Here is a 17,428-nt window from a genome sequence, read left to right as displayed (position 1 = left end):
TAGTGACTTTGATAAGGGCAGTCTCTGTAGAGTGGAGAGGGCGGAAGCCAGATTGAAGGGGGTCAAGGAGAGAGTTGGAATTGAGGAAATGAGACACACGGGTAAAGACAAGTCTTTCCAGAAGCTTTGAGGAAAAAGGGAGCAGGAATATGGGACAGTAGTTAGAGAGGGTGGATGGGTCGAGGGATGGTTTTTTTAGTATAGGTACTACAGTGGCATGTTTAAGGTCAGCAGGGACGATGCCAGAAGAGAGCGAGCAGTTGAAGATGTGTGTTAGAGAAGGCACGAGACAAGTGGAGACAGATCTGATAAGGTGAGATGGGACAGGATCGTGCGGGCAAGTGGTGGGGCGAGAGGAGCAAAGAAGAGCAGCCACCTCTTGGTCAGTAGCTGGGGAGAATGTCTGAAGGGTAGGAAAGGCATGATCTATGTGTGATTGAGAAACAGAAAGGCAAGGAGGGGAGAATTCTTTCCTTAGCTGTTCAATCTTGTCAGTGAAGTAACATGCAAAGTTATCAGAAGTAAGGTTAGTTTTGATAACCTTGCACATTTGGCTCCGTCCTTAAGGGGTGAAATTAACCTGTGTTTCTGTGCCCAAAAGTGTGTTTATATTTATCCATGTTCGTCCTTGGTATTGACCTTTGGCCTGTTTTGACTATTCTGCTTTCTGTAGAGCTTTCTGGATCCTTATTGGCTTATTACCTTTCCTTATTTTCCTTAGTAATTCAGCAATCATCCTGGCCATCCTATGGACTGGTGATATGCTCTGTCCTCTGTTATCATCTGTCTCAGGTTAGTGCATTTGGTGATACCTGACTATCATAATCCAATAACTCAATTTACTAATCTAGTATAACACCATATAAACCACAATACAATATATTGTGTGAAAATATACTTAGCAGTGCCCTAATGTGTGTAATATTTATCATAATTTTGCCTGAGGATCTACAAGGTTACTTTTAGTTTATAGACAATTCACCGTGCATATATTGGATGTCAAACACTTCATTTTATTGCTGAACATAAGATAACACCCAGATGCTACATACATACAATGAGTGTCCATTATCATAAAAAAATAATTAAAAAAGTGTTAAAAGATTGCTGGCACAAGCAGAAGAACTCCAATTAAGTGGTGACACCCAAAGTATCACCGATATAAAAAGGAATCAGTGAGACAGTACATCTGTGGACCTGTGTAAGATCTAGCTTGAGAGTTCTCTTCCAACAACATACAGCCTTTTACTGCTTCTCAATATGAGTTTACGACACGGATCTGGATCAGGCAAGGGGAAGGGATGCGTTGGGGGTGTTAGCTCATCTTCAACTATTAGGGTGTCTTCTGGAAAGCACAGCTCTGGTGGAGTGTATGGTGGTGGAGCATCATGTGGTAACTATGGTGGAAGCATGACACGTTGTCATGTTGGAAGTAGTGGAAGTGTGGGTGCTGGTATTGGTGGAGAATATTGCATTGGAGGTGGGTCTGGCTTTGGTGGTGGGTCTAGCTTTGGTGGTGGTGCATGTTATACTGGTGGTTGTGTCGGTGGTTACTCTGGCCATGGAGGAGGCTTTGGATTTGGAGATGACCATGGATTGCTCTCAGGCAATGAGAAGGTAACAATGCAGAATCTCAATGATCGTTTGGCATCATACCTACACAAAGTACGTGAATTGGAGGAACAGAATGCTGAACTGGAGAAAAAGATCCGACATTGGTATGAGACACATTGCCCCAAGCCAGCCCAAGATTACAGTCACTACTACAGAACAATTGAGGATTTACAGAAAAAGGTGAGATAGCAACTCTATATGCACACCTGTATATGCTTCATTTTGCAAAAACAACTTTTGAAAGTATTTTTTTACAAAGTAGTCCAAGTCACACAAAAAGTAATCTTTACATCAAAAAGACCAAGTCCCACTGTATTGTCCATGTAAAGTACCTCCAAAACACAGATTTTAAAGCATATTCTAATCCTAATCATTTTTTCTTGTTCAGCTAGATTAACAGTATAGAAAAATATTGGTGGTCAAGCGATACAGACACACTGTCGTATTCTCATTAACTAAATTAATGTAACTGTCCCTGTGAGATTCTGTCTGCATGATATACGAGCCAGAAGATCAGAATTTCCATGAATTAATTTTGATTGAACAAAATGAGGCAAAATATCCAAGTTGAGGCTATAGTTGAGTTGGAGAATTTTTCTATATCGGCTTTTTTAACTCAGTTTTTACATTCGTATTTAATATGTGAAAATTGCGAGTTTGGTGAATAATTCTAACTGTCTAGGTATTTTCTATAGAAAACCCATTGTACCCCTTAAAAATGTGTTTACAATCTCATCCATAGAAGATGTTTTAAACATATATATCTGCTGATGGTAGGAATTTAGGAAGAGGCCTTTTTCTTTCACCATACTATGACTTAGCAGTCATTTTTAAAGCAGTCTAAAAATCGAAGTACCACTTTTGATTGCTACAGCTTAGGTTCCCCCCCCCCCCCCCTCCCCCCTCCCAAATAATAGCGCGTGATAGAGAGCAGTGATTCTATGCTTAGGGACATAAATATAAGACTGGATTATAAATCTCAAAAATATTAGGCCTCATATTGTCTATCTTTGTCTTAGAGTCTTAATGCATAGTAACAGGTGATTAGATAAATCCAAAATGGAGGCATGTATTTTCTTAAAGGTACAGTGCTATTAAAACTTTAATTGCTCTAATAAAGGTTACATCTAACATAGATTCAATTAGAATTAAAAGAATATCGGTGCTGTGTTCTCTGTATCTAAATTCTCTATACCCCGCCCTAGTTTTCCAATCGCATTTTTACATTATACAGTCGCCAGTTTTACACTTGGTAAATAAACTTAACAATCTTACTTGATGTCATTTTTGGAAACACCTAAATATTATATTTAATTTTGAGGCTTGAAGTAAGAGGCGATGTGCGAGAGATGGCAGTATCGTTCTACCTTTCAGTCTGATTCACAACTAATCTTTCCTAATCTTTAAAAAAATCTAAAAAAATCTAAAAAAAAATCTACACAGCCCCAGCCACCAACAATACTCGTTCAATTTTTTTCCTTTCTCTTTTTTATTATACTTTAAATATTTAACCCCTTAAGGACCAAACTTCTGGAATAAAGGGGAATCATGACATGTCACACATGTCATGTGTCCTTAAGGGGTTAAAGACACAGACATGACTAAAAGTGAATTTGTCATTATAATATACATTTACCGTAAGGAGAATCTTTGTAACACTACTGATACACAAAAATAATGATATGGTCTAACAGAAGGCCATCAATTCTAGAGAATTCTAATTTCTTCACAGTAACTTGGGATTTACAGAAAGAGTCACAGACACATGGAACAGTCTACCAGCAGTTATGGTAGAAACAAACTATTAAACTAAAATATTCAAAGAGTTTAAGAAAACTTTGAAAAGTTACAATGGCATTTGCATAAAATCAAGATGAAGACATGTGCTTTTGCATTGGAAATGGGAAATGGAAAAAGTATATAAGCCTATCTTTTATTTCCAGGAAATGTCTTTGTTTCTATAAATAAGGAGCTTTTAAACATTTTTTTTTTAAATCCATGAATATAGTCTCTCTCCTTCTCTGTGGTCAGACTTGTATTGACCATATGGAGTCTCTGAATAATACCTTGTTTTATTATATTGCTAATTGTTTAAATAGTTCATTTGAAATAAAATAGCCTGATAGAGCTCACATTCCTATTGCCCAGAAAAAAAACATTAACCTGCACAGTGTAAGAAATATTTCTCTCTTCTTTATTTTCAGATCGCTGACGCCTCTCGGGACAATGCCTGCATCGTCTTGCAGATTGACAATGCTAGGTTGGCGGCAGATGATTTCAAAATCAAGTGAGTGCTGGTAACCTGAGCTATTGATAGAATGTTTATTTCAGTATCAATACTTCGAGAACAAACACATCAAGGGGGTCAGAAATGTCAAACACAATGTTATTATAAGACGTTCTCATTAGATCCATAAATGTTTTTTCGGTAATTTAAAGGGGAATTTGTCATTATTGTTTATTATTTCGTTAATTAAAAATCACATGTATTATAATCTGTTTGTTTATTATTTTTTACTGAATACATATAAGTAAATAGCTCTTTAAAGCGCATCTCCTGGCTTATCCTTACTCCGTGGTGGCAGCCATATTTAAGTGCTTTTTGGTCACAAGCACAGCTTATCCAGGCAAAAAACACACCAAGAGTCAATATGTGCTCATGAATTCGAACAGCATGAAAGCAGGGCACTTAGCAAGTGCAATCCGGGATGGTTTCAAAACTTAAATGATGCATGGTCTTAGTAGAAAATTGTGCTTCCTCGCAAAGAGGAGTAAAAAATGGTGGCCCCCAGAGAGCAATTGTAATTATTAATAATTATTAAAAGTTAATAGTTATTCATAAACATAGTAAGATAACATAAATTAATGCAAAACTTCAATGAGAATTCCAGATATAGTTATCTTAGTAAATGGAACATTTCTTACAGTGATGGTAAACCCAAGTAGACCATGTCTAGAGGATGGCAGGGCATCATGGGAAATGCAGTCTACAGACATCTGTGATGCCTTGATTAGCCACTGCTATAGGACCTAGTGTGACCAAAACATTGTACTTAGTGAATAAATAAGCACATTCCAAAATATATAAGTACGCTCTTCAAGAACATGATCAAATATACCCAATGGAACGAAGAACTATGAGTTCCATTCTTAGTGGAAGTATAAGAACAATCCTTTAGGTGATGATGCAGGAAAAAATAGTTGAGATCAATTGATCTACTGATAGAAGGGAATATATATATATACATACCAAAAGAGTTGTGGTGGTCAAAAAAGGGTGGATAAAAACCCCTTCCACCTGAAGTAAGTGGATAGTTAATACATTGCTAAACACAAATACACAGAAATCTCACTTTAACAGTGCTCTTACTACTGCAAGGGATTCTGGGTAGGCATATGCAAATGTGCTCAACAAAGAACCACATTTATTATTATTTTGAGGCAAAAATGTGGTTCTTTGTTGAGCTCATTTGCATATGCCTACCCAGAATCCCTTGCAGTAGTGAGAGAACTGTTAATGTGAGATTTCTGTGGGAAAAGCAAGTCTTATGGCTTGACTGGTGTGTGTCTTTGTGTTTAGCAATGTATTAAAACTATTATATATATATAAATAAATCCAAACTTTTGCACTCCAACTTCCAGTCAGAGAAATAAACCCAGTGCCAAATAACATTGCAAATACCTTATTTAGAAAATACCGTCACTCCTGGCTTTATAATTAATGTTGTTCTTTTATTGTCAGAAACATCAACGTTGCAGTTCCTCAACGGAACTTTCATAAGGGCTTTCATCATATATATCTAAATATATGTAGATGTTCAATGGGTTCTAACGTTTCTTATGTTGCATAGGTATGAAACTGAGCTCTGCCTCCGCCAGTCAGTAGAAAGTGATATCAACGGCTTAAGAAGAGTGATGGACGATCTGAACCTCAGGAGATGTGACCTGGAGATGCAGCTGGAATGCCTGAGGGAGGAATTAGCTGCTCTAAAGAAAAACCACGAAGAGGTAAGAGCACTGAAATGTGCAACTGCTGAAACAAACCATCTAAAGACTTTATTAAATTATGAGTTGTGGTAAGATGACCAAGTAATTGCACAATTTAACCCAAAATATATGAGCTGCAAAAATGTCCCAACTCGCACAATTTTTCCAACTTGTTTTTTTGCTTGTATTTTACAATAAGGATGTCAAATCAGCATTTTCCATAACTCGTTGTTTAGTGAAAACCTCTCCTGTATTGGTTTGCATAAACTTTCCATTGTAGAGCTTCTGTGTCCATTTCGTACTATAGTTATTTAAAGTGAAAGAACCGTGGAAATATAAATGTGGCACTTCAGTTTACCACTAGGAGGTGCTATGTGACTCATATACATGTAAATTAACAGCGCCACCTAGTGGAAGGATTGCATAGTCATGTTTATAAAATATTAACATATAAATTGTTCTCAATGTGCAGGAGATGAAGGTGCTGAGAGGACAGGTGGCTGGTACAGTCAATGTAGATATGAATGCAGCACCTAGCATTGACTTGCAGAAGGTTCTGGATGAAATGAGATGTGAATATGAGCAACTTGTAACCAAGAACCAAAGGGAGATTGAAAGGAGATTCCAGGAACAGGTGAGATGGTGAAGCTAAATGTTGAGAAGAAAAATGTATTAAAATATCTTCATCTGAGGATGTATACTTTGAAATGTATGTAAGCCTTGATGGGCACGAGGATAGTGTGTTATTGTGTTTTTTCTTTTTCAGACAGAAGAGGTGACCAAGCAGATGTGCTCTAGCAGTCAGGAGTTCCAGTGTGTCCAGACAGAAATTATTGAGTTAAGGCGTACCATTCAGACCTTAGAGATCGACCTGCAGTCTCAGTTGAGCATGGTACATATGATTTCTTCTTCTTTTCCATATTGTTTTCTTTTGTGAACCTTAATTTAACCTATTCGAATAATACAAATGTTTCACTAATACTATAGAACAGCGCTGCTCATGCTATCTCTGAAGGACCATCTTTGATCCAGTTTTTTTATTAACACCCCCATTGGCACAGAAAGGGGTTATCTTTAATTTGAGAAGCATTGCCACTCAGTAAAACAGTTTCATTCATTGCTATTTGATCTCCATGGTGTGACTTTTAATTTCAGAAAGCTGCTCTAGAAGGAAGTCTAGCAGAGACAGAGGGACGGTATTGTTGTCAGCTCGCTCAGCTCCAGGCCTTGATCCAGAAAGTTGAAGCTGAGCTGTCAGAGATCCGTTGTGAAATGGAAAACCAGAGCCAGGAATATAAGACACTTCTTGATATAAAATCACGCCTGGAGCAGGAGATCTGCACTTACCGCACCCTACTGGACGGCTCAGGAACCCAGTAAGTCAACAATATCTGAACCCTTTACTTGTCTTGAAAGAGATGAGACTGCTTTGATAATTCTCAATATATCTTTTTAATTGTGCAGTTGTCTAATTTATTCATCCAACCCACATAGCTTATTTGATTTTATATCCTTCTGTGGATGTTTGAATTTCAATTCTTTTTTATATCCGCATATTACTTTGTCTCTCTGTCCAGTAAGTAGTTTTCCATTTATCAATATTGGGGACTTTTTCATATTCTTTAATGGACATCTCTAGTCAGTGCAGATTAATTCTTATAAAGTTCTCAGATGCGTTCATAAATTCTGTTGTAATTTACAGGGTTTTTACAAGTTTTTAAAATTTCCAAAAGTTTTAAAAAATAATATTGAACTTTAAAATATTAAATTAACCCAATTGGCATTATTCAGTTTCTACACCTTCTACAATGAGATTAAGAAATTATTCACACTGACTTGCTGACTGTGACTCACATTAGCACATGGATTTAAGACGATTTATCCTTCTTTTTACTGCAGAATATCAAGTGGGTCCTGTGATCAATCGTACTCGTCCTGCGCATCAGGATCTCAGACTGATAAGCAAGGTGGTAAGTAATAGTCCGCTGTAATAATATGTGGGTGTTCAGTAACTTTGTAACTTTGATGTAGGAGGGAAACGAGCCAAAGTAAACTAACAACTATTTGTATGTTCTGCTTTTATATGGATGCCAGGATACTTACTCATCATTAAAATAATAGGAGGAAATATGTTTTTAAAGGCTCTGTCCCATCTCTTCTGCCCTGTTCCCAACCTCTCTGATATTTCTATATTTTTTTGCCTTCTGCTATTCTCCATACACTGATAGCAGTACACACAAAAACTAACACCAATATACACAATAATCAATGTATATCCACCAGTCACACTATGGCACCTATCCCCTACACCAAGGGTGCCCAAAAGGTTGATCCACATATGTTGTAGAACTACAACCACAACTCCCATAATGCTTTGCATGCCTTAAGAATGGCAAAGCATCATGGAAGATGTAGTTTTCAAAACATGTGGGGATCTATCTTTTGGGCACAAACTATCACCAACATGTCTGAACAAGTGGTGTGCCATGGTAACTTATTATATGAAAATATACAGTAAGACAATGTGGCCTAGAACTGGTGGTTGTCACTGCTGGGAATCCTTTACATCAGTGGTCTCCAACCCAGTCCTCATGGACCACAAAGAGTCCAGGATTTATGTATCTCCCTGTTTTAATCCAACGGAGATACTGACAAAACCTGAACTGGTTGTGGTCCATGAGGACTGGGTTGCAGACCACTGCTTTTACAGGATATGGCTGACAGAGGCTCATCAAAAGAATAAATACTGGGATATAAGAAATGTCAGGGCTAACAAATGTTACTAAAATTTGTCTATCATATACAACAAGCCACGGTATGTTTCCATTGCCTAAGCTAACAATATAGTATGTTTGAATAATGGTTAACAAAAATGGCTAACTGTTTAAAGAGGGTATGGAAGGAACTAATCTGCCGGTAGCCAATCAGGCTTTAGTTTATGATAGTGTCACCAATGAGCATTCTATTTGTATCAGCAAGCACAGTTAGCATAAGCATACTATTTTATAGCACACATATATATATTGAAAACAGATAAAGCAGCACAGTAACAACAAGGAGCTGCTTGTGTCATATTCATCCTCTTCTCAATATTTGTTTTTTTTTCTGACATGTCCTCTTGCAACTGGCTTTGGAAAAAAAAAACTGGATTTTGAAAGACAAATTATAAATGGGAAAAGAAAAGAAAACTATCTCTTAAAATTGTGTCTTTCTCAAATACCTTCCGGATAGAAAAATGAAATATCTGTCAGCGTAGGGAGGGAGGGGCAGTGATCGCAGAGACAAACTATTGTTATTTTTTTTTCTCGTTTCCCTGATTAATTTGCTAAGCTTTAATGAAAAAAAAATAATTTGATGAATACTCGGACAGGTCTGAATTATTGTGCGTTGCCATGCTTTAATACTAGTGCATGGGTCCTCAAACTCTGCCCCCCCCCAGATGTTGCTGAACTACAACTCCCATGATTCTTTGAAATACATAGATAGCCAGAGAATCATGGGAGTTGTAGTTTAGCAACATCTGGGGTGCCGGAGTTTGAGGACCCCTGTACTAATCTATCTATCTATCTATCCATTTATCTCTATCTACCTATCTGGGTTTTTTTTCTGTCTTATAATATATATATTTTTTTGTATTTTTGGTTTACCAATAGGTGGAGTCTCTTCCCGCGACCACCAATATCATTCTATTCAAAGAAAGTGAGCGTCTAAGAACTTCGAACGCACTCTTTTGCTCAATGTTCGGTGGATACATATTCTTGCACAGTGTCTCATGACCGGACCTTCCTTCTCCTGCTGTTTAAATTAAAATGCTATACTGGTTGCACCATATGTCTTAATTTTATGATCTCACTGTTGTCTATAAATATGTTTAGATAAAAAAATACATTTTAGAACTGATAAATAGCCATCCAGTGCAACAGATACAGAAAACAAGAGAATAAAATAACCATCCAATGCAATCGCTAGCTATCAGAAGACCTATATGATATATTACTTGAATCCTGTACTTCCTTTTAATTGAGATTGTAAAAAGCTTCATTCAGAACATGTGCCCAGTATAACATTCTTTTTTGCTTACTTTATCTGTCAGCGAACGCTGGTCTATTTGAAGTCTTTATTAAAGCTTAGCTCTATGACATTTATTGCAAATGTGGTTGTCTGACATTATTTCGCTGTGTGAATATCATTCGTTCATGTCATTCATCTGTCTTCATAAATCCATCTATGGTGGAAATTAGGAGACTCCTTGTAGGAGAAATACTGACAACTTTGGAAGAAGCAGCTACTAATCTAATTCTTCCGCAGCTATGACAGTTCAAGAGATAGTTTTTTTTTTTAGCCAAGTTTTTTTTTTTTTTTTTTTTCATTCTTTATTTTTAACGTGCATGAAAAATATAACAAGTGGGCTCGTCATGCCCCAACAGCTTTGACAAGCATACAAACAAACATTTGACAGTTGGTTGGCATGTAGAATATTTTGCACAATTTTTTATAGATTAGTAGTTAAGTAAACTATACTGCATAAGTATGCACTGCGTGGCAGGTTAAGTTTAATTGTTGCTGAGTACTAGAAAATATGATTGTATACGTGCTAATGTAATCAGTAGACCTATGTAAGCATAACATTTGTCTGAGTGTACTGATTGTTAATATATCCAGGGAGTATATTAGTATACAGGCTAGTAATGTTTGTCCACAGAGAGGTCATAAGCATTAAAGTAGATTTGTAAAATAGGAGAGAGGAAGCAGCGTAACATTGCAATAAGGCACATCTAACTATACATAATAAGACTGGCATCCTGTAGCTGCTGAAAAGTGACAGGAGCTGCTCCCACTGAGTGCAGCTCAGACCTTGAGAGAGAGTCCCTTTGGCAGTTCATGCTTGTCCAACCCTCGGTCTGCAGAGTGTGTGGCATGGTAGTAATGAGTCCATCGTGTTCACCGGTAAGACGGGTGAGTGCTCTCCCCTTATGAGATTCCGTCATGCGGTTCTCGGCTGGATGTGGTCAGATTGCTGTGTTGTCATGTAGGTCGGCAGGAGTAGCCGCTTTATCTATTGATGGACCGGATGGCAGGTCCAGACTGCTCGTTGCCGCGGGAGCTGGGGGTCCCCGTCTCACATCGGTAGGGCACACTCCCTGCCTACACTGGGGCATGCCAAGCTTTGGGGTCCGGGTGAGTTAAACTTAGAGTTGGTACAGCAGACTCTGAGGTGGTAAGGTGTATACCCTCTGGGCCCTCTGCCGCCATTTTAACGGTGCCTCTGTGTGGCTGCATGGCTGTTAGTCGAGAGGCCTTGCATTGTTCGGCCCGCTTGATGTCTGCCTGAATCTGCCGCTCCCATCACGCTGATGTCTTCCCCACAGGGATCGGTCGTCAACTCACCGTTGGGTTCAGTGTGTGGTCGCTCGTTTCGGTGAGCGGCTTGATTGCTCTTCTCTGGAGCCCCATCGTGCAGGAGCTGGTGGAGCCGGACTCAGCGCGGCCGCCATCTTAAGGGGTAAGCCTCCGGTGCGCTCCTTTGTCCATCCTTCACTCCTCTCGGGTCCCTTGTAGTGGGGACCGGGATGACCCCCCCGGTCCAAGGGGGGGGGAAACGGGGCCGGCAGGCGTCTCAGGATGTCGGCTTGCGGTGTCCGGGAAGGGAGACAGGGCAGCGGCCGTCTACTCCGCCTCCTCCCCGAGTAGGCCGCGGCCCCCAAAGCCTCTTACCCCCTTCAGGGGTCCTGAAGCTCCCGATCTCGGGGTCCGCCACCCCGTCCACAGCCGTGGGCAGGCCTCCTGGGCTCTTTGCGAGTGTCAGGGCTTTGTTAGTCGCCTGAGAGGCCAGATTGCTCCGGAGCCTCTCCTGCATGCGACCGGTCAGCATGGCGGACCGGCCCCGCCCCCCTTAGCCAAGTTTTATCCACTGAGGATATTGAGAAAGTCTAATGAGGTTTATTAAAGGAACACTTAAGCACTAGAAATATAAATGTGTGTTCTTAACACTTTAGTGTCCATGTCCATAGATTTAGAGCTCCCCCCATTTTCTAATACATTTTAACATACAGCATTTTACTTACGTTTTTACTCAGCGCTGTTGGCTTTTCCTCCTTCCATGAAGACATGGAGGAGGCATGGTCTCCTCTGGAAATGGTCTAATCCAATACTCCAATACTCTGCCTAGAGGAACTTTGGGAACCTGATGAATCAATGCTTCCTCATCACATGATTAAGTTTTACTCTAACAGTACCACGGAAGACAGCAACGAGAGGTGGATTTAACCCTGCAATGTAAAAATTACAGTTTCTCCGAAACTACAAATTTTAAAAAAATATATCTTTATTTAGGTCATAACGTGTGAGAGTATTACAAAGTTTTTCAAGATGATATTAAATACGCAGATAGGTCCCGCAAGGGTAACACATTATTGGTTGGAGAAATAAAATAAAATAAAAAACAAAAGAGTAGTCAAAAATAATAACTAACTAGCTTTCCCCTCCTGGGCATGAGGTTACAGCATAAAATAGAAATGCACTCTTTGAGTAGTAGGCTCACTAAGGGCTCACCCCCCTCCAGGAGACTAAAATACTAACAAAGGTTATGCTGCCAGATAACCCGCAGGAGAGGAGGGGTGGGAATTACAATTGTAATAATACCATAGTATAATTATAATTAAAAATGTAGATGTACAGACCAGGTGTCGAACACATCTTACAGAAATTGCATTGGCTAGCACATGTGGCTAGCAACAGGCAATGTTGTTTTTTGTGCCGACGTCGGTGATGTCGCGCAAATGCTCCACCTATCTCTTCCGCGGAACGCGTCTTGTATGGGAACCCTGCCAGTACTTCTAACCCACACAGCAGGGGTTGTGTTCATTTTGGCATCAAACATGACGTAGCCAGAAAGTGCGTTCCTTTATATTTAGTATTTCTAGAACCTGACTTGGCTTTGTTTCATTGTTTATTCTGTATTCTGGTATTTCTGACCCTTAGCTTTGTTATACTAGTTTATCCGTCTGTCTCCACTGCTGATCTAGGCCTGTATCTGACTATTCTGTATCCTATACCTCCTATACACGCTAAGCCCGGTCACTCTAAGGTCCGGTAATACGTTTTTTTCTGTGTACTTGCCTCACTGTTAGTGAGTTAGGTTGTCTATCCTTGACATACCTTCAGGTGTTACACTGTGTTTAGTTCACTGCACATTTCCTGCAAGAACCTTTACTGTTGTGGACCCATTACAAGACCATTCTTCCCAGAAAGATTCCTATATATTTAAAGAATTAAACAAGATATGAACACTTCAGATGCTGATTTCAGTGGCCTAACTGCAGAAAACTTTAATGTGACCAATGATAATTATAACATATTCATCCTCACCTTGTGGTATCTGCAGTAATAATAGCCTTCCTGACAATAACGGAAGTGCTGCTCAGCGGCCATACGCCAGTATACCTGACTCCTGCAACATGTTGGTGGACGCCGTCTGCGGATCCACACCAAATGATAGCTATACGTCCGCCCACGGTAATGACGATGTCAACGTGCGTGACATCGTGTCACGTTCACAGTAAATGATGTGGAACACAACTGCAGATTTCTTAGGACTTTGATCTTTTATTAAGACAAGTAGATGGAACTGAGACTTCAGTTCCAGAATTACAGTTACTGTTTCTTTAAATAATAAACGGTTTGTTTCATTTAGCATTGACAAGGTTCAGAATTCATTAGAGTCCGTTATTCTTGTTAACAGTTCAAATTATGAGAGATTATATACATTGGAATTATCAGTAGCAAGACTGGTGCAGCAAAACCTAAATAGTACTTGTTTTGAGGGATGCTGTAGCAGGCTTGCTGGACAACTTGCTAGCAGACTTTAGTATGAAGAAATAGGACTATCTGTAGCAAGACAGGTACAGCTGAACTTGAATAATACTTGATTTGAGGAAAGCTGTAGCAGGCTTGCTTGAGAACTTGATAGCAGACTTTAGTATGTAGAAATAAGATTATCTGTAGCAAGACAGGTACAGCTGAACTTGAATAACACTTGATTTGAGGAAAGCTGTAGCAGGCTTGCTGGAGAACTTGATAGCAGACTTTAGTATGTAGAAATAAGATTATCTGTAGCAAGACAGGTACAGCTGAACTTGAATAACACTTGATTTGAGGAAAGCTGTAGCAGGCTTGCTGGAGAACTTGATAGCAGACTTTAGTATGAAGAAATAAAGCTTTAGCATTGTTAGCTCTTAACTCAGAGACTGTAAGTTACTTAACTTCAAGAAGTAGAGGGATTGTGTCCCCAGCTCTCCTCCGAGGCGGTTGCTTCAGTGAATGGTTGCCGAGAGTGCTGGTATCTGTCTGTGATGAGGAGAGATGTTGGGGGACTTGAATATTCCTCCAGTCCGGTCTAGTAGCGAGTGGTCGTCTCAGCGAGGTATGTGAGCCGGTGAGTTTGGCGCGGTACGCGTTTCAATAATCCAGTGTCTATCAGCTGGTGCGGTCGCATTAAATAGCAGACCGCGGCAATGGGGGTGTGGCTAAGCTCCGTCAAACCCGGAAGCATGAGGAGACATCGGGAGGCTTAAGGCCTGACACATCGTGCAAAAGACGCGCACGCATGTTCTGGGGTCAAAGGCCAGCTACGGCCAATCGAAGGCTTATTTAAACGCATTTTTACTTCTTCTCATTGCCCTGTCGTGGTTTCCCTTAATATCAGGGCAGTAAACTATACACTGACAATAATATTATCAGTAAAAGTACAGTTTTTATGTAAAAAATGCAAAAAAACCCCCCCAAAAAACCGAACACTAACATTGGCTAGCATTTGTGACCAAGTGGCTACTACAAAAGACTGGCCATACCCCATTTTGAATACCCTGGGATGTCTACTTTTTCAAATGGTATGCCATTAAGTGGTAATTTTCATTTCTTGGCTTCCATACGGTCTCAAAGGAAGCCTATACACAGCAAACCAATCTGACAAATCTCATTGTAATAAAAGCATATATGGATAAGCCGTATATATGACCCTGTAACTTTCAAAAAAAACCATAAAACCTATACATGGGGGGTACCGTGGCGCTTGTGAGACATGTAATGAATAGAACTAGGAGTGTATCAGGGCAGTAAACTATACACTGACAATAATATTATCAGTAAAAGTACAGTTTTTATGTGAAAAATGCAAAAAAAAAAAAAAGAACACTAACTTTGGCTAGCATTTGTGACCAAGTGGCTACTACAAAAGACTGGCCATACCCCATTTTGAATACTTTGGGATGTCTTCTTTTTCAAATGGTATGCCATGATGGGGGTAATTTTTTTTTATTGACTGCCATACGGTCTCAAAGGCAGCCTAGACACAGCAAACTAATCTGACAAATTCCATTGTGAAAAAACATAAATGGATAAGCCGTATATATGACCCTGTAACTTAAAAAAAAAACATAAAACCTATACATGGGGGGTACTGTGGCGCTCGTGAGACATCACTGAACAGAACTGGGAGTGTTTCAGGGCAGTAAACTATATAATGATGTTAATATTATCAGTAAAAGTACAGTTTTTATGTGAAAAATGGCAAAACAAAACAAAACCTAACACTAACTTTGGCGAGCATTTGCGCCCAAGTGGCTACTAAAAAAGATTGGCCATACCCCATTTTGAATACCTTGGGATGTCTACTTTTTCAAATGGTATGCCATTAAATGGTAATTTTCATTTCTTGGCTTCCATACGGTCTCAAAGGCAGCCTAGACACAGCAAGCCAATCTGACAAATTTCATTGTGAAAAAGCATATATGGATAAGCCGTATATATGACCCTGTAACTTTCAAAAACCATAGTGAGACATCACTGAATAGAACTAGGAGTGTTTCAGGGCAATAAACTATACACTGACAATAATATTATCAGTAACAGTACAGTTTTTATTTGAAAAATGAAAAAAAAAAACGAACACTAACTTTGGCTAGCGTTTATGCCCAAGTGGCTACTACAAAAGACTGGGCATACCCCATTTTGAATACCTTGGGATGTCTACTTTTTCAAATGGTATGCCATGATGTGGTAACTTACATTTCTTGGCTACCATACAGTCTCAAAGGCACCCTAGGCCCAGCAAACCAATCTGTGAAATGTCTATGTAAAAAATAAATAAATAGACAAGACGTATATTTGACCCTGTAACTTTCCAAAACATCATAAAACCTATACATGGAGGTTACTGTTTTACTCATGAGACATTTCTGAATACAAATATGTATGTTTTTTTGTTTTTTTTTTGTCAATCTTTCTTTTATTAAGGCATACTTGAGGGGTACAGAAGAAAGAGTGGGAGATGCATAAATGTTGTACATAGTAGGGTCAAAACAGTGCTAACAGTGGACATATACATTTCCATAGCATGAATGCCTCATTTTATAGTATTATATATCGATGACCGACAGCGTATTGTCAACTAGCTGAGGTGATAGTCAAGGGGTTGAGCGTGTTCCATGCAGTGTGTCTACGGGAGGTAGTTAAAGATTGCTCGATCAGCATGTGTCGTGTGCATAATAATACAGCATTGTCAGGCAATGTATTAAGCAATCAGGTGTGGTACCGGCTGAGTAATTGTGTCTAAAGTAGTGATGCGCATAAGAATATTAGGGTTGTGTCATTAAACGTGTAAGCCTGCTCAAATATGCTCTTTTTATCCAGGCTAATAAGTAGGATACAAGATAAAGGGTGGGAAGTGCATGGATAGTCCAGTATAGGGTTCTCACCGTATCAGCATTTTTATGTTTTGTAGGTATACAACAGTAAATAACAATATGGTGGTATATAACAATAAAAACAATCGTTTAGCAGAGCTGTACATTGCTAGCTTGTACGTCTTACTGCGGCTGGCTCTTCGTATAAAGGCACATATCATTTAAAACATTTCAGTATATTCTAATAGAGCTGCGGCATGGCTACGAGTCAGGTTTCTAGCGTGGCTCGAGTTACCGTTTATTGTGGCTTTGCTCGTTGGCAGGCTTGTGTGAGGCATAAAACTATTCTCTTCTAGCATGCCAAACCAAACAGTGCCATAGAGCCAGTGTCACAAAAGAAAATTATATACTGTCATTAGCTAGTTTAAGTCACTTCAGATATCCTGCTAGGTGACTATTGAACTAACACCTAGGAAACTGACCCCCAATGACATGTATGTTGAGGGTGTCTATAAGTGTGACATGCTAATTTTAAAACGACTAAGAGAGCAATATTGACAGCGGCCCCGTGGTTCCTGGGAAGTGCTCGTCGGCCTGGGAATTGTGGGCTAGGGTGTGGGTCGTCTTATGCAGTAAGCTGCTTAATACCCTGGTAGATTGCACCCCACACGGGCAGGGCCGGCGCCACCTGTAAGGCGACCTAGGCAGCCGCCTAGGGCGCAACTTACTAGGGGGCGCCGGATCCCTGTCCCCGGTGCGCCTCTTCATGCTGCGCCGCCTGAGCGCTTTAGCAAGCCTCAGGCGGCGCAGCACTGCTGTGTGAGGGCGGCCGGGTTTGAGTGACCGGCAGGAGGGAAGCGCAGAGCGGGTCGCTGGCTGCCGGGTTCCAACTGTGAGTCGGAGTGGTAGTGGCTTTGGGGCCCGCCTGGAGAAGTGAGTCCCATGTTAGGCCCAAAGTCTGTAGCAGGTCTGCCGCATCCTGTGGGTCGTGGATTTGGTGGGTTGTTTCCCCACGCTGCACATGGAGCGAGTTGGGGGACCGCCAGCGATATGAAATGTTATGTTGCTAGAGTGTGGTGGTGAGGGGTCGGAGTGACCTTCGCCACGCCAGGGTGCCCCCTGACAGATCTTCGAAGAATGTCAGC

General features: G+C 40.1%; 1 protein-coding gene across 1 annotated transcript; it reads left to right on the top strand.

Moving 5' to 3' along the window:
* Nucleotides 1-1,236: 1,236 nt before the first annotated feature.
* On the top strand, nt 1,237-7,579 carry LOC134566180 (keratin, type I cytoskeletal 19-like). Its single transcript, XM_063425883.1, has 7 exons — nt 1,237-1,794; nt 3,819-3,901; nt 5,466-5,622; nt 6,074-6,235; nt 6,368-6,493; nt 6,757-6,977; nt 7,501-7,579. The coding sequence occupies exons 1-7, from the start codon at nt 1,261-1,263 to the stop codon at nt 7,577-7,579; spliced, it is 1,362 nt and encodes a 453-aa protein (XP_063281953.1). The 5' UTR covers nt 1,237-1,260.
* Nucleotides 7,580-17,428: the final 9,849 nt, after the last annotated feature.

Source organism: Pelobates fuscus, chromosome 6 (genome assembly GCF_036172605.1).
Source record: "Pelobates fuscus isolate aPelFus1 chromosome 6, aPelFus1.pri, whole genome shotgun sequence".
Lineage (NCBI taxonomy): Eukaryota > Metazoa > Chordata > Amphibia > Anura > Pelobatidae > Pelobates > Pelobates fuscus.
This window is presented reverse-complemented; position numbering and strand designations above follow the sequence as displayed.